Genomic DNA, 21,699 nt, shown 5'->3' on the forward strand with positions numbered 1-21,699 from the left:
AATTTTTCTTCGTCAATTTTTTGCACATACTCAGATCCGAAAGTGCAGGCTGAATTACCCCTGTTTTTTGTCAACACTCTTCCTCTGGGGAAAATGTAGCATTATGCCTTTCATGAAAAGATTAATCCCTGTGATATGTACATCAAATCTTACAACTCTGATTCTCGGGTAGGAGCATTTTGATCACCGTAAAACAGTCGTAGAGACATCGGAGGCCAGTCAGTAGTAAACAGCCGTCGATGGCTGCACGTGATATTAGTCTGGTTCTCTCTCACGATTGTGTGTATTTTCAGTGGTGAGTCATTCGAACCGGATCCGTATAGCAATTTGTGTAGCCTACGTAAATTTCTTGCTTTTCATCATTAAGCAAAATGGCAGCGCAAACCCCGGGCATCCAGCAGTTACTTCAAGCCGAAAAGAAAGCCGCAGAAAGGGTCGCGGACTCGAGAAAACGTGAGTATTTTTTCTTTCGCATATTAAAATACTGGAGAATTGTCGAGGGTGTTTCATACAACAATAAACTGTCGTGATTATGCGTTATTGAAATTATTGTAACCGCGTTCAACTTCAACATGATCAACCATTGTCAGCATGATCATATGATCAAAGTCGTAGCTCCGCGCACTTATTACCATGATTACTCACATTCACTCGTAAATATGGAGATGGCTGAGGATTAAACACTCAACTTAGGTTGCATTTGCAGGTAGGCTGGTAGGGTAGGGGTTAAGCGGTTGCGGCAGTTTGTCATTACATGATTGAACGTGTGTAGGCCTAACTGTTCATGAGTTGTACTGTTGACCATTACTAGTCGCAAAGTCCCCAATTTTGCCACCTATTATCAAGTGTGATTGGTTTTCACAGTAAATGGTGAAATAAGGGATCTGACCACAATACGATCACGCACGTTAGTCAGTGCAGGTGTCTAAAGTTAAACATGTTAAATGTTGTGAATTATTTATTTAAGATGTTTCATTGCATTGCTCTTTCTGTGGACAAAAAGTAACAACACTGAACACAACTAAGAACATGTAAGCTCCTACAGGTGTGTTATTTAAAAGTAATTATTTAAAAGTAACTACTCCGTCGATTGTTGGCCCTGACCCGATTCAGAGGGATTTGTCTTTATTTGGCTTTCGATTTGGTTTAAGTTTACCCGGAGACATGATGAAATACCCACTTCATTTTATGAGCAGAAATTGCACCAATATGTTCACTACTTATGCAGCTAAGTATTCCCACTAGGTTGCTAATCACAGAAAACTTGTCTTTCCCTCATTTTAAGGAAAAAGATGTTGCCTCCCTAAGCTTGGAGCTGGACGTTTTCCCCACTCTAGAAAAATTTTAGTGAAGGATATGAACTTTTGAACTGCTCTGTTGGAGAACGGTTGTTTTAGAAATCCTACATTTATGTAGATGAAACGGGGACAGAAACGTCCGACAGTTTTACCATTCAGTCTTGAACGTTTGAACTACATGCATAATTTGCAGCAAATTGGTTTTACTTGTTTTCCATAAGTTCTTTCCAAAACATTGGTCACTACAAACATAAAGGTAAATCGCGGATCAGAAAAGGCTCCCAATTTGGACCTGTATCTTGATAATCATAACTCCAGTGTTTGAAAATGTAAAAAAAAGAGCCAGATGACTTGGAAAATTTCATCAGATCATACATAAGAGATGAAATGAAAAACTTTGGGTTCTTACGAAAAAAGTCACCAAAAAGCCTTCCTGGTTTTGAGGTATTAACCAGTCCTGTACTTCAGTCAATAACTGATGTGGCTGTTGCTCATGATTGCTGCTACCAGTAGATACCCAAAAAGTATAATCTGACATGTCATGTTTGTATCTTCATAGGGAAAAACAAGAGGTTAAAGCAGGCTAAAGAAGAGGCGCAAGAAGAAATTGAGAAGTACCGACGCCAGAGGGAAGAGAAGTTCCAAGAGACTCAGGCGAATGTGAGTCCGTGATCGGATGAAGATATCATTGTACATCTATAACACATTGCACATCCAAGCTTGCCCTGCAGCCAGCTATAGCCCAAAAGAATTTTATAAATGCCCATTTTAAGACAGGGTAGTGGTCTCAATCCTAAATCCTCTGGCATCTATCCAAGGAATCCTGGATCTTCCAAAATCCCCCATTGTGCACAAATCCAGGAGCAGTGTCCTATCCTATCAAACATCTATCTGTTCTGAATCTGGACTACCAGCTTTTGTTTCTTTTACAAGCCCCTTTTTTCTATGTTCCTATAAATTTGTGAGACTGGTGAACAAGTCTTAACATCTTCTTTGAAAAAAATGGATGCATTAGGAATATGTCCTCAGATAACCCCACTTGAGGGGTGTCAATTCTCAACTCATCTGGGGAATATAAGCAGTTTTTTGACTTTTGCTTGAAAGGGACAGGCAGATTTTTCAGTCCTTGATGAAACTCTTATTGTGTGTATAAAAATGTCAAGGGCCATCAATCCCATGTGAAATTCATTCATTTATTATTCATCATAATTAACCCTCCTTTGGTTTTACAGCACAAATATGCACAAGTGCCCAAGGTCACTCTCTTGCATGTTGGTGCAGTGCACAGCACGACACAGCTGTGCTTCTTTGAGGTGTTTATCAAATGACCCAAAGAGTGACTTCAGCATAGGAGGGTTAATTAATAAACCAAAAAATTCTTTGTCCCACTTGTTGAAAACGATGCAAACAACCTTAGAATTACACCATACATGTAAATTGAAAATACAAGTAAAAACTTGGGGAAAAAAAAGAAACTAACCCTAACTCTCCTCAGACTTCCAAAATCCTTCCGGCGGTTTTGGAGCATTTTGGAGGATTGAAGGTGAATGGCAAAAGTGCATGGCTGATTATGAAGGATGCCATGCATGAATGTCATGGGTTAGACCTTGTGTTGTTTTTGCGTAGCCATGCATAAATTCAGCCCGATATTTCTTTTGAATCAACTGCACTGCTCAAGAATGCCATTTGCACTGCCTCAACATCTTGACAGGAATTTTCAAGGATTGATGTGATAGGCACACCTCTAAGTAACATTTGAAAGAAATGTTAGAGGATTTGGGCAGATTGAGGGAGAAACAAAATTTTTGACCTCCCCCAATCGGAGGATTGTGGAGGATTGAGAAGGGTCCCTGGCAAAAAAAACCTGGGGGTAGGGTTAAATACAATGGACCTTTCCCATGAAAAACGCAAATAAGACAGGCACATGTGCATCACTGCCACTAGTTGGTACTACCACTGGCAAAGTTGCTTAAATTAATGACGTAACAATACAAATCTCCCTGCGCGCACAATGACTAGCTGATACATGCCGTTTCTGTACTGGTATAGTTCAACTTAAGTACGGAACTCAAAGACAAGGACACTGGAAACTTCATTCAGTTCAAGAAAAGTGTCCTGAAGTATTGGAAAAGGATTTTAACACAGTGTTGATTGGCCTTCAATGAGCCAGAATCCTGGTTAAACCAATTTTTTTACATTGTCGATTGTCTTGACAGATGCACTTGCCAACCAGTGTTAGTAGCACGCATGCGCCTGTCTAATTTGCATATTTCATGGGAAAGGTCCATTGTCTTGCAGTCACAGAAAAAAACACAGAGTACAAGCACAGTCCTGTTAGAAAGGAAAGTATCATTGAAAAGTAAAAGTAACAACTCGTACTGAGTTGGAGATATTAATTCCTCCTCTATCGTTACATTTTTCCTCCCATCTGAGCAGTACCTGGGCACCAAGGGAGATCAGGCCAAGGAGGTGGAAGAGCAGACGCGGCGCAAGATCAGCGAGATGGAGATGCGCGTCGCCAAGAACAAAGAGCAAGTCCTGGCCCAGCTGTTTGACCTCATCTTTGACATCAAGCCAGAGCTTCACCAGAATGTACGGCTATAGAGGCGGGGAGGGCGGTAGCTGGTTTATATAGTCAAGTCTATTGAAAATGGCCAGCTGTGGTCACAGTGGAGTTAAACATGATTGAACTGTGTCGCTGTTGGGTCGCTTGGTGGCTGGTAGGCTTGGACTCTGAGGTCGCTAGGCCATGGGCAAGCTGACCTGCTGGATCCTGTTACATTGAGCAGGCTTTTGTCATGGAAAACTGGTGCAGGTAGACCTAAATGACCATAGAACAGTAGTCTTTCACACCAGCTTTAAACTGAGATAGTTGCAAATGTAGCGGGCTATGACAGCCCTGTTTAGTGGTCCTTGTGCAGTGCTACCAGGTCATATGACCACAGTTTACCCAATTGGTGCAACTTACTTGGCAGCTCCAGTGTTCATGTAGCCTCCACTGCAGTACATTTGACTAGATATAATAAGCAAATATATATGTATGTAACATTAATAGTTATGAATGTAATATTGGCAGTGTCACATTTGTACACATCTGTGCTGAGGTGTGAGAAAGATTTGGACTGTTAGATAAGACATGTAAGCCTTGCTATATTTGCCAGGCAGTGGTGACCCTCTCCCTAAGACTGAATTGCAATATGTATGTTATTCAGAATCTGTAGCCGTAATCATGCTTAGTTGTAACATATCAGAGTGATCCATGGTAAATTTTTAGCCCTGTGTTAAGAGTTAGGAGACACATGGTCAGCAGGTCACAGTTCCACAGTACTGATCACAGTCATGGGATTTGCTTGATGCAAGTGTCCTGCACAAGCGGTACAGACCAAGTTCGATCTGCGATAGCTGGTTACCCATGGGTCAAGTTTTCATAGTAACAAAGATACATTTCGTGTACTGATTACCAAGGAGAATTGACCAGTGATCTATAAATGGTCGTTGATCGAACTTTAATAGCCATACATATGAGTATGCAAATTTTATATGGCCTCATTTCATACAGAAACATGCTAAAAACTGCTGATTGGTTGACAGGTGTCCCCTGACCCATACTCTTTTCTGTTGAACCTATTTGCTGAACCTGTTTCCATTATACATAATTGACTTTCCCTACAGAGGCTAGTAATGAATGTACATGGCTGCGGATTGGTCAAAGTCTGGAGGTCAAGAAGAGGTCTTTGCATAATTAATTTGTTGGTTATGCTCAGGCATCATATTATGAATACATGAACTGGCGATGAGGTCACTAGTGCATGTCTGTGCGCCCCATGGGACTGTGAGTGGCAAGATGGTCCTATTTCCTGAGGTCAAAGGCAAACGGAAGGAGAACCACCTTTTGGTCACTCAAAGGCCTGAGGGGGCCCCTGGACATGCACAAGTGACTGCATGATGCCAGTCCACTTGGGTTTTATAGCACCCCTCAGTCCAAAATGTAAAATTATAACAGAACTGTAATTCCTTGGAGTCAGTTTTTGAGTTGTTCTCATCATGTGAGGATCCTGTAACCCATCAAATATTTTGAATGTAGTGCTCAGGCTCACGGTGTCTTTGGGCATGTCCAGTTCATGCTGATGGTAAATGTCATGCACTAGCCTATAACCTGCAAGAGTTGTCATAAATGGGCAAGGATCTTCCAGTATCAATTTCAAATGTACACTCATAGTCTCTATTATTATTCAAGGGCATTCCCAATCAATGCCAAAGGTCTGTCCAAGTGCACTGTATTAACCACTCCCTGCCGGGGATTCCGGATCTGGACACGTATGCTTTATATGCGTGGCCAGGGTCTCCAAACTCGGACAAGGGGAACAGGGCCTTGTAACAAAAGACGGTTCTTGGAACAGAAGACCAGGCTGCTGGACATTACGGACATTTTTTCACTCTCAAAAGTGGAGGTAATCCTACCTTGTTTTGACAGTATACCAGGGTTTGGGGCATTTAGAGCGAGCGGATTACCACAGGGGACAAAAGTACCCCACCACCGCAGCGATGAGCCACACAGCACCGCTGCATGCCAATCTGGCCCCTATTGAAAAGAGGTGAGCAGCGCACTGAGCCAGGTTCGTGAACAAAAGATTATTACTTTATACCCACAAAATCTGGGCTCTTTTTACAAGGCTACAGGCCTGGCTTAAATACTCAGGCGTCAATAGATTTTGTCTGTCAGTCTAGAGTGTACACCAGACAGTCCTTCACGTGTTTGTAATTGTCCAGTAAATGAAGAATTTTGAAAACAGAAAAAAATGATAAATATCCCGGCCCAGCATCATCAACATTGATAACTACCCTGGCAGGAAGTGGTTAAAACATTGCATGTGTCATTTGAACCCAACACAGTGTGTGTTATGTGTTACCACCAAGTCGTATTAGAGGGAGAGAATTATTAGTGGGATATGATTGACATTTTATTGTATCGGTGCGTAATTGATTAGTGTGTTTTAAGCTATTATACCAGTTGTGCTTAGGTTATAAATTGTTATTGACGGAGCTTAACAAATTTTGGTCTCAGACAGTGGGAGTTAGAGTTTCCTATTCCAAATTGTGGTGAAGGGTGTTTGTTGTATTTTCTTTCGCCAATTCCTGCTTTGCTTGTGTTTCCTTATAAACCACTATTGGAGCGAAATAGTAGATGACGAGAAGAAAGATATCTTTTGGAAAAGAGCAACCTTCTATGTGCGTACACCGACTTAGTACAACAGTTTTGAATGCTGTTGTGATGAGGATTAGATGCAAATGATTATTTCAGCCTAGATTGTGGCAGCCATTGTATGGGGGAGGAGGCTACATTGACCATACCAGTCACGTGCTGTCAAATAGGCCCAGTACCATACCAAGCATTGTGGTAGAGACTTTTTGAACTGTTGCCAGAACCCTTATGGCAACCAAAAGTATGGCCAGCACTCAGCACAAAACCAATATAACCATTCCCATGATTTTACATAAAATAACACTTTTATGAAGTAAGTAAAAGTGGAAATGATTCACTATTTCAACACCAAAGAAGCAAAAACGGTAATTTTGAGGCAAGGTAGTTGGCATCCAAGGGTGAACAGTTTCACAAACCTTGACCAGCCATACAGCACGGCGGTAGGAAAGGAAGGTCTACTCTTTAGTCAGCCCAGCTCTTGTTGCTGGAGGCTTAACATACAGTGCCCTTGTGTTCATATTCATCCAGCAGCCCCTTAAATTTAGTCTACTTGTTCAAGAGCTCCCTTCCCCACAAAATGAGGAACTTAGTCTGAGCCTTTTGTGTGAAAATTCATTGGAACTGGAAGAATCAATACTGTTAAGATGACATTTTCTCATATTGAGGTTTTAAAATGATTCCCCTGAACTTCCCAAAATTTATCAAAAAATTCTGACATTGGAAGAGAGCAAACTCCCTTTTCTCATCATGGTCAAATGATAAGGTGAGGTGGACATTTAACTGTGAACAGTGTCACGTGTTCCCGAGTATACCTCCTATGTACTTGTGAAATGCTGATGCAATAAAAGATGTAGACTTACTGAAACTTTGAAAGCCAGAAAATTGCAGTCTGTTTTTTTTTTCTCTTTAGAAATGATGATATTCAGTGGCACAAATTTGTGCCAGGAACTGGGGAGGATGTGGGATTGTGGGACATTGACTTGCCCAGCAATGAAAATTTGAAAAGTGGGGTTGGGTGGTTCTGACACCTTAACGCTCGGGGATGTGCATGTATTACACTCCAGCAGAGCCTTACATCGAAACAGCATATTTATGGCTTAAAAAAAAATTGGTCTCCCTTTGGCTGTTGAACATAGTATTGAAGTTAGAAAGAATCCCACCATCTGCCTTAGGGAGGGGGCGGAATCACCCCTTGATGAGAAGTAGGGAATATACTCCACCACCCCTGGGATTTATGCCCATGATGATAATAATAGAAGTCCTAAGTGAAGGTGTGTGTTGAAACCTCCGAAATGTTGCCAAATGCTCATCTACATGTGTTTATGCGATAGAAACTGAAACGTTCGCATTCTGCAGCCACAATCATGACGTTTGGAGCTTCGGGTACAAGTCGGATAGGATTACTGTGCACGAGAGGGCGCTATTTCTCATTGACAGCGAAGTAAAAAAAAAGCAGGGAAATCATTTTGTAGCTGCGATGTTAGGGGCGTGATGGAACCCTACCGAAAGGTTTTACATACATGTATGCTAGTTAAGTTTTGTTGTCTTATCGCTCTTTTCCCCGAATTGTACTTAGGCTTGCATGTTGACTATTCCGAGGGTTTTTCGGCTGAGGTTGGTTTGACAAAAACTGGTGATCTCTGGTTCTTGGACATGTTGGAAGGAATGGTCCCCTAAATTTTCTTTTTTTTCTGACAGGCCTAGGCCTAAGCTTTCTATTTCTACCTCTATGAAAATGATCTTGACATTTAATGTCTGTATCTAGCCTACATTAAGTTGGAAAAAAGCTAGAAAATCAAGCAGAGCCTGCAAAGTTTTATTTAACAAGTGTGGAGGGATGATTGTTGTGAAGTCTGTGGCATCCTAGTGGAGATGTGACCAGGAAAAAAAACTGATGTAGGCGTGGGCCGTTAGTGACAGTGTGTAATGGATATTGCGAAATTCTGAGAGGGAATTCCCCAAGTCGATGGAAGGAAAACAGAATCATGAATAATGTATGAAATGAGTACAGTAACCCCTTGCTAACCTGTAAAAGACATACATATTTCACGTCAACATGACGTCCATTATCACATTTATGCTGACGACATTCTGGTTTATTTTGAATTTGATCCGATGACTCCCAATGATGCAAAATGCGCTCTGTTTAGGTTGCCAAATTGCATCAGACATGTTCAGTCCTGGATGATTGTTAACAAACTTCAACTTAACAATGACAAAACTGAATTCCTAATAGCCTCATCTGCTTACCATCAGAAGCGTTTGAACCACCTGACCCTCACTGTCAACAACAGTACAATTAAACCATCCCCATCTGTGAGAAATCTAGGCATCACATTCGACAGTACAATGTCAATGACACCCCATGTAAACACCATATCCAAATCCATCAACTACCACATACGAAACATATCTAAGATTTGCTGCTGCTGCCAGAGCCTATAGTCCTGTCACGAATTGACTACTGCAACGCTCTTTTAAATAGAATGAAGCACTCTGATGTTAGTCGTTTACAGAAACTTCAAAACAACATTGCCAGGATTATATTCACACAACCCAAACACTGCTATTCGTCACCACTTCTACAACTACACTGGTTACCTGTTCAAAAACGCATCATCTTCAAAACAGCCATCAACGTATATGAAGCTCTAACTGGCACACATCACACATAATCAACATTCTTGATCTCAGCAAACCTAACCGAAGTAACCTCCTCTCAACACACAACCTAAGAATACCACGTACATTCCAAAAAGTAGTAGACAGGGCTTTTACTGTTGCTGGACCCCGATGCTGGAACTCATTACCTCTTAGTATTCATAACTGCGACTCCCTACAACAGTTCAAATGTAAACTTACTGTAAATCTCATCTGTTTCCACTGTAGGTTTTGGTCATCTGCTCCCACTAACTTTATCTTAGCACCTGGTTTACTTTCCTGTGGTTGCTTTTTTCCCAGTGCATTGTAACCTTCAGAAAAATGCACTTTATAAATGTTCAGTGTTATTATTATTATTATACATATCCTAAAGCAATGATGGTAAATACGGAAAGTTGAGGTGTGCTGGATGAGCTGATTGATTAAATCTGTTTTAAGTGGCTGTAGCATGTAGAATTTACACAAGTTTAAGCTGACAGAAGCACTGTATGGCTTGCAGAGGCTTGCAGTGTGAATGTTTTATGTATGTGTACATTGTTTGTGGTTGACACGAATTCTCTTTGTCCTTTCTTTTGATAGAATGTGCAACATGGTTGATATCCACTTGTACTGATAGCATCCGTCGAAAAGAGGGATAGAAATATCGAAAAGGAATGGATTAGACAGCTAGTGTATGTGTGTGTATCTATTCCTGGTTTTTGATGTCTACATCGCCTCTGGTCCTCAGTGAATGTTGTTTGTTGATTTGATCCTCTGAAAATCAAGCACTTAAAAGCCAACATGGTTTCCAAAAAAAAATGATAGTGATTACAATAACTAGGGAGTAACGATAACACATTCCATTTCAGAACAATGAGAGGGAAATTAATGTGCCAACTTGGAATACGCAGTGTATGTAATAAAGCGTACTCGTGTTATAAAGTACAATACAAAGTTCTTTCAAATGACTTGAATTTGTCAATGGATGTTACAGACAAGACAACAAGGGCCAGACAGCAGGTGAGGAACACACCTGGCTGCTTTGAATGTTATTCAGGTGATCTGAGGGAAAGAACCAGAAAAATAAGAAAGTGATGACAAGGAAACCAAGAAAGACCAGACAACAGATGGGGCAAAAATGCTGGCTGTGAGTAGAGCAGACAAGCAGGACCAGACAACAGGTGGGGAACAAACAGTGGTTGTGAGGAGACCAGACAACCAGGACCAGACAACAGGTGGGGAACAAATGACCAGACAACCAGGACCAGACAAGATGTGGGGAACAAATGCTGGCTGTGAGGAGACCAGACAACCAGGACCAGACAACAGGTGGGGAACAAACCCTGGCTGTGAGGAGACCAGACAACCAGGACCAGACAACAGTAATTTATATAGGCTACTTTTCTAAAGTTTGATACCAGACATCTGTAACTCACCCAATACAGCAAAATAGAGAGCTCAAAATTAGTCCCTGTCACAGATGTCCCCAAGGGAATGATCTAAGGGTTGTGATAAAAAACTCTCTACATTATAGACAATGAGGAAATGCATGTCGAGATGTATGTACATGTATATGTACATGATATTATACAACGACAGACACGTTGCATAACAGCACTGTACACACGACATATTGTATATGTGTATAAAATGTCCTGACGTTCAGCACATACATGGACATGGACATGTTCATTATACAAAGTAGATTGGAGTGTTAAGATTCCGATCTATTTTACTCTCTGTATTTTATTTCTCCTTCACAGAAATGTTGGATGATAACGACCTCTACAGCAAAGCCAGACAGATTCATGCCAATGAATGGAAAGAACTGGCTATAAAACTTGGTTTCAACCATGCAGAAGTCTCACACTTTGAGGCAGACCATCCCCGTAGTGTTGTTAATCAAATCTTCCACATGCTGGTCACGTGGAGAAACAAACAACCTGATGACGTCAGTCAGACAGAAGCTCTCTGCAAAGCATTGGAGGAGGTTCAAGACAGAAAAGGTACCAACAACTTGCCATGTGTGTTCATTGTTTATTCCTAGTGTAAGAGGAGAGGGCTACGGCCATGTTGTCATTTTCTGCTTTCATCCAACTAGAGTCACTGTCATGTTTTCATGTACATTGAAAAAGTAATCTGACCAGGCGGACAGTAGCTCACCAGGATTTGCCGTGGGGGAGGGGGGGGGACAGAGCAAAATTTACCCCTACAGTAGCTAACGAAGTTCTTGCTCCACCCTTCCCTGACTGAGCCACAGGGGACAGGGATGTAGGGCTGTATCACAGCTAGTAGTTTCATATGTTAGTGTAAATTGTATCTTCATCTTTCAGAAAAAAAAGACACCTTGGGTTGCACCTCTGTAGGTTTGTCAAGTCCTTTTCGTATTTTGCCAAAATACTTGGGTGGGATGATTGATTATTTTGGACCAAGTGAATGTCAGAGGTAGCTCCTTGCTAAATTTAGAAAGCTGGCAGTTTGCAGTGTAGATACATGTATTAACACACAAAGCAGAACCACACTGTCTTTTCAAGTCAACCGGCTAACAAATGAAATGAAAATCTTGATAAATCTAGCTCTGTGTCAGCACCATAAATCTTTCTTGGCTGGGTTGGTCAATTGACACACCTATTCCTTTGGGGGGGGGCTTTCAGTGTCATTAGTTGATTTCTGTTTTAATGATTTGTTTATTTTTATACACAAGAATTTCAGCAGGTGCGTAGCTGTCCATAGGTATAACGTTTGAGGAATGGTTCTGCTCATAACCTCCAAATGCAATTCAGAGGGGTAAAAACAAAGACAGCAACCAAACAAAAAGAAAATGTTATGAATAAATTTGAAGGCAGCAGATGCACATGCTCACATTTGTTCAGTTTTATACACTAGAATTTCAATTGGTGGGTAGCTGTCCACAGGCAGGACATCTAAGGAATGTTACTTTCCATTACCTCGGAATGGTCCTGTCCGTTAATGCCTTCAAATGCAATTTGGAATGGTAAAAACAAGGACACCAACCATTAACAAAACGGAAATTCCAAAAGATGTTATGAGTAAATTTGAAGGCAGCTGATGCACCTGCTCATCAGTGAGGCCAAGCATTTCTGGAAGTTTTTCTTTTACTTGTGGTTAGCAGTCTCATTGCAACTGAGGGGATAATTAAATCACCACTGTTGAGTGAGCATCAGTTGGATAGTGTCCTTTAACTAGGAGATGGACCCCCTGTCTTGAAGCTCATTGAGGCAGATTGCCACATGAACATGCATCCATGTAGTTTGTTTTCACTTTTGTGAGGGGTAACTGAATATTCAAATACATATATTTTATTAATTGGAAGGTCTAATATTTGAATATTCAATCATTGGACATGATTCAGCCTTAACATGGACTTTGTCATTAACAGTTGCCTGTTGTAATAGACAGTGGGCGGTGACATGCCAACAGAGGTCACCCACGATAAGGGCAAAATGTGTACATTCATGCAGTGGCTCAAAGGTCAGCTGTTGTAATTTGATTTGGATCAACTGTCTTCTGGTTTAACCCTAGATGGTGCCTATGCATCACTCCAGTCTGGTCAACCATCAGTTGGCATGTCAGAGAATCAACCAAGAACATCACAGCAACCAATCACACAGGTTACCACCTCATGTTCACTGTCACCAGGTATGTGTACTGATTATTACGGATATTGAAAATACAAAATATATTGTGTATACAGAATTCATCACTTTGAAGATTGAATTTTTTCTTGTTCTGGAAACGGAATTTCTAATGCTTGTGGTAAGTGTTACTTTCTCCTGATTTTTCACAAATTGAAAGTTTGAGAAATTTTAAAGAGCAACTCAAAGGAAAACATGTTTTCTCTGATTTTATCTGTTCAAAAAAATATGGAAGCATCCCGTATCAAACGCAGTGTCATTTGTCTCCAGAGCTCAACTACGACAAGCTAAAAAGGGTTTTTTCTGTTCATGCCAAGATGCGAATTTTGAACATGCTGAATGTAGATTGCTTCATCCTGAGAAAACAGAGAAACCGAGGGGAACTTTCGCCCTGTGTTCGTAGTGGATAAACCGTTGTGCTTGTCAAACAGCTTATGTAGCCAATGTCTGCAGCCATTGAATTATTTCCAAAATTCACTTTTCAGTCAGATTTACCAAAAGGGGACGTCATGTTGGTGGTGCAACATTTATTACCTGGATTGTGGCACAAATGCAAAATACCTTAGTGTTAATTAAGTAACTTTTTATGAGATTTTTACATGTAAGAAGGTGTCTGGGAAATACAAATGATATGTTTTGTGTCTCCGTTCTCTCTATTTTTCTCTCCCAGAATGCCAAGCCTTTGATGTCGAATCCAAAGCTGCCGCCACTAAATGTAAAGCTGAACTGAAGTTGTTCTATGAAGGCACAGGTAGCTATGTACAGCTGAACCCATGGCTTGCTAACGACCAAAAATGCATCAAGGACATGTACAGTAGGTTACAGTTCTTAAATGCTAAGGGAGCAGTGCCGGGCACACAGGCGTGTTATGAGGATATTTTAGTCTTCATGAAAAAAAAAACAGGAAAAATGATCCCAGTAGCTGTACTGAGTGGTTTGGCTGGAAGAGGAAAGACCACTCTTTTTGACAAGATTGCGTTTGATTGGGCAGTTGGCCTTGGTCAGGTACTACAGAAGTATGAACTGGTATTCAGTTTGAAAATGTGTTACTTGGAGCAGGTGTCGGATCTCGTCGAAGCAGTTTTTGATCAACTCTTAGCTGAAGAAACAGCTAAATACATGCAGAAAGGTGCTCTGCAATCATATATTGAGAAAAATGCCGACAAAGTCCTCATCCTTTTGGATGGCTTTGATGAGTTGAAGACCACCTCCCTCAGTAAATCCTCCTTCGGTTCCATACTGAAGATCCTAAGCAGAAAGATGTGTAGAGGTTGTACTATACTTGTCAGCACCCGCCCCTCATATCTGGACAGATTGATAACAAAGGACCTAGTTCAAGAACCATTCACACATGTCCAAGTCATGGGATTCAACAAAGAAGACAGGAGAGAGTATGTGAACAAATTTTTCCCTGGTGAACCTGACAAGGTCAGTGGGCTTCTAGGCAGGGTGAATTCCTCTAACCTTCTTTCCACTTTGGCAGAGAGTCCAATGCTGCTTCTTTTGATGTGTTTACTGTGGAGACAAGATTCCACACTCCCACAAACAATGTCAGACCTCTATCACAGTGCGTTTGAATACGTTGGCAAAAGAAAAGATCTATCAAAAGAAGACATGTCTAGAGTTGCGATTGCACTTGGCGAGGTTGCTTTACGTGGTCTTCTCAGTCCAAATCAAGAGCTGACGTTTAAAGAAAGTGAGTTTGAGCCAAGTATCTTTGGCATGGCTCTAAAAGCAGGTATTGTGACCAGACAGAGTGTCATGAAGAGGCTAATCCCTCACAGCATTGTACGGTTCATTCATAAGACATTCCAGGAATTTTGCAGTGCTTCATACTTGCAAAACCTGTTGAAAGTAGACAAAGAAGAATTTCAGAATACACTGCTTGAAATTATGTCAAAGAACGTGTTTGACTTTGAGTATCTTCTGCGCTTTTGTTGTGGTAACAATGAGGCAAGTACTTTAGAGATACTGAAGGTATTTCAGAAGACACATCTGGAGGATTTGTCGTTTGACAACAGGTTAGGTCATTTAGCACTTCACTGTTACTTTGAAAGTCAGTGCAAAATCTTGCCTCCTGAAGAATTCATACAGTCATTTGTATCTGATCATGTTGTCATTGACAATTTTTTTAGTGATAGTCACAGCTCAGTGAGATTCTTTCTCGAAGGTCTTGCTGAGCAGTCAAAGGCTGATGGCAGTGACTACCTCGCTGAAGTGAAGAGCGTGGATTTGCGGCATGCGGATTTGAGTCTTCCAAAGTTCACTGGAGAAGGTGTAGCACACATTGCTGAGTCACTAAGGAAACTACCCAACTTGGTTACACTTGATCTTTCTTATATTGACCTGGGTGGTACGGCAGCATTATGGTGCAAGCAGGTGAGGCAGTGCAGGGCACTGCAGCACCTAAACTTGAGTTACTGCTCACTGAATGCACAGGACATGGTGCATGTTGCTGTGTCACTCGGGGATCTATCCAACTTGGTTACATTGAATCTTGCAGAGGTTGAACTGGATGGTGCAGCAGCATTATTGTGTGAGCAGGTGGGGAACTGCAGGGCACTGCAGGTACTAAACTTGAGTGAATGCTCATTGAATGAACAGAACATGGTACATGTTGCTGAGTCACTTAGGGATCTGCCCAACTTGGTCACATTGAATCTTTCTTTTAATGACCTGGGTGGTACAGCAGCATTATGGTGCAGACATTTGGGCGGCTGCAGGGCACTGCAGCACCTGTACTTGTGTTGTTGTTCATTGAATGGACAGGACATGGTACTTGTAGGTGAATCACTCTGTGGCCTTCCCAACTTGATTACATTGAATCTTGATAAGAGTGACGTGGGTGGTACAGCGGTATTATGGTGCAAGCAGGTGGGGCAATGCAAGCCACTGCAGCACCTGCACTTGATGTACTGTTCATTGAATGCAGAGGACATGGCACATGTTGCTGAGTTACTCAGTGGTCTACTTAATTTGCATACATTGAACCTTCAAGGTAATAACCTAAGTGGCTCAGCAGTATTGTGGTGCAAGCAGGTGGGTCAGTGCAAGGCACTGCAGAAACTGCAGTTGCAGAGCTGCTCGTTGAATGGAGAGGACATGATACATGTTGCTGAGTTACTAAAGGATCTACCCAACTTGGTTACATTGGATCTTTCTTTTAATGACCTTGGTGGCACAGCATCATTATGGTGCAAGCAGGTGGGGCAGTGCAAGGCACTGCAAGACCTGGACATTAGGTTGTGCTCTTTAAATGGACAGGACATGATACATGTGGCAGAGTCACTTCGTGATCTACCCAACTTGGTTAAATGAAATCTTTCTAATAATGACCTGAGCGGTGCCGCAGCAGCGTTTTGTGCAGAGATAAAGATGTTCAAGGCCCTGAAGGACCTGGAACTCAATAGTTGTAAGATCGCACAGGAAGATAAATGGCACATGAGTGAGTTACAGAGTGACCCTGGGATCCATGTTAGAGTATTTTTCACCCCATATTGCCCACCAGAAATGTTTTCTCGCTTGATGGAGATCCCCATCATAGTTCCACTTTAGTCAAAGAGTCTTTGGCTGTACAAACATGCAGCTAAATCAGATGTTTCCATATATTGAAATATTTTTGTATGAGTTATGAATGGAGGAAATTTAGTGGACCAACAACCCAAGATATGTCTGAAAAAGTGGACTGGCAGATGTGTAACTCAAATGTTTAGGGTACCATTATTATTGAGTTTCCTTGTTGACATTTAGCATAAAATCCTAGAAAGTAAACCAGGTTAATTGATGAACATATTCCAAAGTCATGACAAAAATTGGAGTGTTTTATTTTCTCAACCAAGTGCAAATAGAAAGTGGAACAACTAGTAGATTAGGTTACTACATTTTTTCATTATTGATGAGTCAGCATCTCAGACAATAAATGTTAAAATCTACCACTGAAGTAGTTTTTTAGTAATACTAGCCTAATGGGGGGGTCCCCACTGGAGACAGCTTTTGGAATTTGAGGTTTTGCTGTGATCAGTGCTCAGAAAATTTGCATTTCGCTTAGTGAATTTTTAATGCAGTTTGGGATAAATTGTTATTATTCTTTAAAGTAAATCACATTACCTTGGACATTGTAACTGCCAACATGCTATGAAAACTGAGTGTGCCTAAACTAAAGTGAATTATCAGATAATTTCAGCCAGTGTTGTAGTCGAGTCACCAGTGTTGAGTCCAAGTCCCAAGCCTCAAGACTCGAGTCTGAGACCATGTCTTGAGTCACAAACCTCGAGTCCGAGTCACAAGTCATGAGTCAAGTTGTGAGCAATCTATTTTGTTTTTGCTGATTATTTACATTCATTGCAAAAGCTATGGGTACTTTTTTGCTTATGAAAAATCATTCACCATTTAAACTTTAAATTCCAGTATCTTTGTTTATTTCTGTATTTAAGGGATGAAGTGCTTGGCCAGTTTTAAATTACATTTAAAACGGGCTCAGGAGAATGCGTGAGCCAAAGATTAGGGTATTTAAAAAAGCTGCATGAAATCACCTGGGGAATCCAATCCTTTGAGCTATGTTCCTTGAAAATGTTTGTGGACTTGAGAATGAACAATATTGTTGTATCTTGCAAGTTTTAAAGAATATGCTTTACAAATCGTTTCTTACCACGGTGCTCTGTAGACAATGCTTAATTTTGTTCAACTCTGCATTGATTTGATTGAAGACAATCTTTACAGAGGAGTCAAGAGGGAGGTGGTTACATTGGCTTCCATGTAATCTGTTAATGATGAGGAACCAACTGTGACACATCATTACTACACAGTTTGTCATTGGAGATATTGTAACACAAATGTCTGGTGACCTTTTAAACCCCAGAGGAATGGCAGTGGGGTTGACCAGACTGATGCACTTAATTAGGTTTCGGGTTAGGTATGGAAGTTTGGAAACCGGGGGGCCGTCAAGTATGTCCAGTCAGGGGTATGGAACAAAGGGGTATTGGTGTAACTGTCAGGGGATTTGACAATGTGTTTTCGGTGAGTAAATTATGTTGTGGAAAGTGGGAAACTGAACTAATAAGACTGCCATGATGGAAAAAGGGGGGAGAGTTTGACAATATCCGGAGTATGATAAAAATAAGTAAATGGAAGAAAGGTTGAAATGGGTATTGTGGACCATTGTTTTGCATTTTTGTGCTAAGATAGTGTTTTCAAGACTGTGGAAAACAGAGCCCGGGGAGGAAATTAAATAATGTTAGCATTGGGAAATTAGTTAGTCTAAGCCGAGCTGCTGAGGAGTTCAGATTGGATCGACTGACACAACTTTGGTACCAGGATTTACTTAATGTGTAGACAATTGTGACTAAACCGTTCATCTTGGATTGTGCATAAGGATTGGGTACTGACAGGGCGTTTGTAACTAATTGATATGAATACATGAACTGGTACTGTACCTTCATTTAATTTTGTGACAGTGTATCTTGGCAGGGCGAGGGGATGCCAATGGGTCCTCATGCCCTTTCCTTGCCGTTTGTAAATGTTTAGCATTAGTTTGTTAGGGTACCTCACACGTTGAGGAAGTGAGTTAAAGTGAATAAACCAGCTAGAAGTAGATGGTATCACACATATCTTTGCTGGGCGTGCCATTTCGTTCAGCATCCCTTGTCCTTGGTGTAACGGGCAGTATATTTCCACCCAAACGGATCCGGGCCCTGGCCAAATCGGTGCCGCGAGCGGTGCCGCGACCGGGCTGAGTGGCCCGGCGAGCCAAGGGTTCACTGACTACGGAGGAGAAACCGCCACAATATCAACACTGTAAATATATGTGTACAAAGCCAGGAGTTCTGACAGTATTGTGATGTTGGCATCGTATGTTTATTTATTGAGTAAAGTGCAAGTGAAAGGACTTGCTTCCTTTACAACTAGTCTTACATACATGTGCAAAGAGGTGTTCTGTCTTTGTATGATATTTGCAAACAATAATGCATTGATTTAGTTGAAATATAAAGAGGGTTTTGTTTTTCATTTTATATCAATTTGTAAACAGCTTTCTATTTAACAGCCATGTTTTCCTCCCTTTTTGTAACAAGTGATCAAAATCATGGAACTCACTAGCATTTAATTCTTTACAGTTCAAATGTTGTATATTCTTCTCATGAATTCTTGGTAAAATTTGAATTAAAATGTGATTGACATGTACTGCTTAAATCAACTATTACAAATGTGTCATAACCATCTTGGAGAGTCAGCACTCATCTATCATTGAAGACGAGGAAAACCACAAGACACACAGTAGCATCCATGCTCATCATGGGAAAGTACAGCAAAATAAGTGGGTGCATGAGATTGACAGTTCTCTGTGGAACCGTTGCAGTAAATGATGTTCATCAGTTGCATGCATGTGTATATAACTAAGTTTCAAAAAGAGATTTCAGGAAGCTTTGCTGTCAGTTTCAAGTGTTTGGGAGGGCAAAAAGACCCCCTTGTTTCTGTTGATTTGTTTTAATGTTTCATCGGTTTCATTCCACAAGGTTTTGGGTTGTATTTTTGATGCGATGATGGTGTATTGCCAGTGAAGCTAATTTAGGCCAAATGTGGGGGAAATGTGCGGTTTTGTTTGTCTTTATTATAAGTTTCATTTTCATCAGTTTCATTTTCTCTGAGGAGGTTGGGAATTGACTTTTACCATTTGTGCCAAGTCACTTGAAGTCAGTATGCTGTGGAATGCTAACCTAGCATTGTAACAAAGTTGGCTGGTTAACTAGTACTTTGCACTGCATGGGCTAGAGTTCATATTCACATGTGAATGTTTGCTTGTTTTTTAATTCCATTTTATTCAGGTACCTAATTCAATTTTAAACTTGCCATGATGTGTATTAAGCATTATGTTTTTATTGGGGACCTTGTCACTACTTTGGGTCTGTATGTAAATAATGTGATGAGATTGATTTTTTTCCCAACTGCCCCATTTGGAGGTGTAACTTTTTTTTATAAGGGAATAATATGGCCAGTCTTGAGAGTGCCTTTAAGACCAGCTAAGGAGAATAGACGTGACTAATGCCTGAGCCACAAGCGATTTTGTTTTAAAATGTATGTTACCCTCATTTTCCCAAACACCCTGTCCATTTTAATTTATAGTTGTCACAAAGAATCTCCTTATATGGACTTTGCACATGCCTAGCGTGACTCTTGACCAATCAGAATCAATTAAACTGTCTTGTATCCAGGTGCCAGTGTGAGATTTACGGGCATTATCACTTCTCAGCGGACAATATTAAATGTGAATACATGGTCAAGTTGCACAGTGTTGAATAGGGAGACTGTCTTAGGTATTTATGAATGTAATTTTGCAATGTTCAAGTGCAGTTTTGTTTTAATAAAATTATGAATTATTTTTGGAATGTATCTTGTCGTCACTTTGGCTCTCAATGTTGTAGGATTGATAGATTTTTCTCCTGAATGTCTTTCTATAAGCATTTTTGTCTTATTCTTCTTAACTCTTCGAAACAAATTTTACTCTGTTATATTATCCTTTTAACATAACATGGTGATGTTTGTATTAATTTCTTTTTTGTAAATTTTAATGTAATGTAAAGATGAAATGTAAATTGACTGTAATCCAAGATTACCACAATGTAAAGACGGCTATTTTAGTCTCTGAACTACTGCCGTGTTTTAGGATTAAAACAAACTGGATTGAATTGAAGTGAAATGTCTGAGGACAAGGAGGGATGTTGAACTTACTCTGTTTCCAATCAGACTTAAAAGGGGGGTGGATCATTCTTCCATCTGTGGTTAGTGGATTGAACAAGTTTTCAGTAAAAGAAAGTCCAGTTCCTTGCCTGTTCGTTGTACAAATGATGAAATGAAATCTTCTGGAATACTCTTTGTAGATTTCTCCTGAGTTTAAATTGCACGTAATTTTGGATTTATTAAAGAGAAGTTTTTTATTTTGATCTCTGTCTTCATGGACAATAAAGTTAATGAAGTTGTAACGAGTTTTGAAATGTGTTTATTGTGATTTATGGTTTTGTTTTTCTGGCTGTGCATTTGTGTTAATGTGGAATTCTATAAAGATGGGGGAGTGGCCAACTGCGAAGGGAGGAAATGAAGTCATGCAAAATGAAACAAAAAAATAGAGCAATGGTTGAAATTGTTCTGCAGCCTGAGAATGTCTGAAGGAATGAACTGTGAAGAAAAATTAACTTATCCCCAAGATTATTAAAATCAGAATGAAGAAAAACTACCAAGAATAAAGATAACAGGGTGTGATACTGTAAATACACCCAATGAAAAAAAACACCCACTGGGCTTAATGAAATAGGATCTTCTTCTGGTAACTCCCAGTCAATCAGGGTGTATAGATGTACACGTAAAGGTGTTTTATACCTCATTGGTAGTCCATGTGTGCACGAAGCAGCCATTTACTTGATTGTGAAACTGACAGTCATTGACCTAAAGGCCAGGTGTACCCACCAGAAAAGGCCAAAATTTTCTGCCAAGCTCAAAATAGTTTATACTAAAAGGTTCTGAGAGCCATGGAATTAGGGAATTGAAGAAACATGGCACTGAACCTCTAGCCTTCCAATTCTGAGCAATGTGAATGCAAGCAGGTCTGAAACTGGCACTATTTAGCCATTTTGCGGCAGAGGGATACTTGTCCAAAATGGATACTCTCAGTTAGGGAAATATCCTTTGTTTTAGGGGTGGTGTGACTTTGGTAAAAAGTCCTTTAAAAAGTCATCGGTCAACTCACCAAAATTGAAAGACAACATGTTGATCATATGGAATTCCATATCTGCCGTCGCCCGTCGTCCGTCGCATTTTGCTTTTTGTTGTGTCCCAATTCTGCCATTTACCAGTCCCAAACATGCCATTTTCGGATTTTTTATTCAAATTTGATTTGCAAAAGGTTTATTGGCTT

General features: G+C 40.5%; 2 protein-coding genes across 4 annotated transcripts; both read left to right on the forward strand.

The window, feature by feature from the left end:
* Positions 1-295: 295 nt before the first annotated feature.
* On the forward strand, positions 296-7,374 carry LOC110981586 (V-type proton ATPase subunit G 2-like). Its single transcript, XM_022239246.2, has 3 exons — positions 296-453; positions 1,858-1,958; positions 3,735-7,374. Exons 1-3 carry the CDS (start codon positions 372-374, stop codon positions 3,900-3,902), a joined length of 351 nt encoding a protein of 116 aa, XP_022094938.1. The 5' UTR covers positions 296-371; the 3' UTR covers positions 3,903-7,374.
* A 3,020-nt stretch (positions 7,375-10,394) lies between these two features.
* Positions 10,395-20,782, forward strand: LOC110981583 (NLR family CARD domain-containing protein 4-like). Of its 3 annotated transcripts, XM_087143429.1 has the most exons (5): positions 10,395-10,523; positions 10,905-11,147; positions 12,685-12,801; positions 13,468-14,225; positions 14,968-15,149. In XM_087143429.1, exons 1-5 carry the CDS (start codon positions 10,415-10,417, stop codon positions 15,016-15,018), a joined length of 1,278 nt encoding a protein of 425 aa, XP_086999555.1. In that variant the 5' UTR covers positions 10,395-10,414; the 3' UTR covers positions 15,019-15,149. The 3 variants fall into 3 exon arrangements, with proteins under 3 accessions (XP_086999555.1, XP_086999553.1, XP_086999554.1); XM_087143427.1 differs by having other exon boundaries at positions 13,468-20,782; XM_087143428.1 differs by having other exon boundaries at positions 10,396-10,470; positions 13,468-20,782.
* Positions 20,783-21,699: the final 917 nt, after the last annotated feature.

This window comes from Acanthaster planci, linkage group LG11, assembly GCF_054643075.1.
Source record: "Acanthaster planci isolate LZ-2023a linkage group LG11, COTS_SCS, whole genome shotgun sequence".
Lineage (NCBI taxonomy): Eukaryota > Metazoa > Echinodermata > Asteroidea > Valvatida > Acanthasteridae > Acanthaster > Acanthaster planci.

Coding starts and splice junctions, on each gene's coding strand:
- LOC110981586 (XM_022239246.2), top strand. CDS start 372: ATGGCAGCGCAAACCCCGGGCATCCAGCAGTTACTTCAAGCCGAAAAG. Junction 454..1,857: donor GGTCGCGGACTCGAGAAAAC/GTGAGTATTTTT, acceptor GTATCTTCATAG/GGAAAAACAAGAGGTTAAAG. Junction 1,959..3,734: donor TCCAAGAGACTCAGGCGAAT/GTGAGTCCGTGA, acceptor CCATCTGAGCAG/TACCTGGGCACCAAGGGAGA.
- LOC110981583 (XM_087143427.1), top strand. CDS start 10,415: ATGTGGGGAACAAATGCTGGCTGTGAGGAGACCAGACAACCAGGACCA. Junction 11,148..12,684: donor GGAGGTTCAAGACAGAAAAG/GTACCAACAACT, acceptor GTTTAACCCTAG/ATGGTGCCTATGCATCACTC. Junction 12,802..13,467: donor CTCATGTTCACTGTCACCAG/GTATGTGTACTG, acceptor TTTCTCTCCCAG/AATGCCAAGCCTTTGATGTC.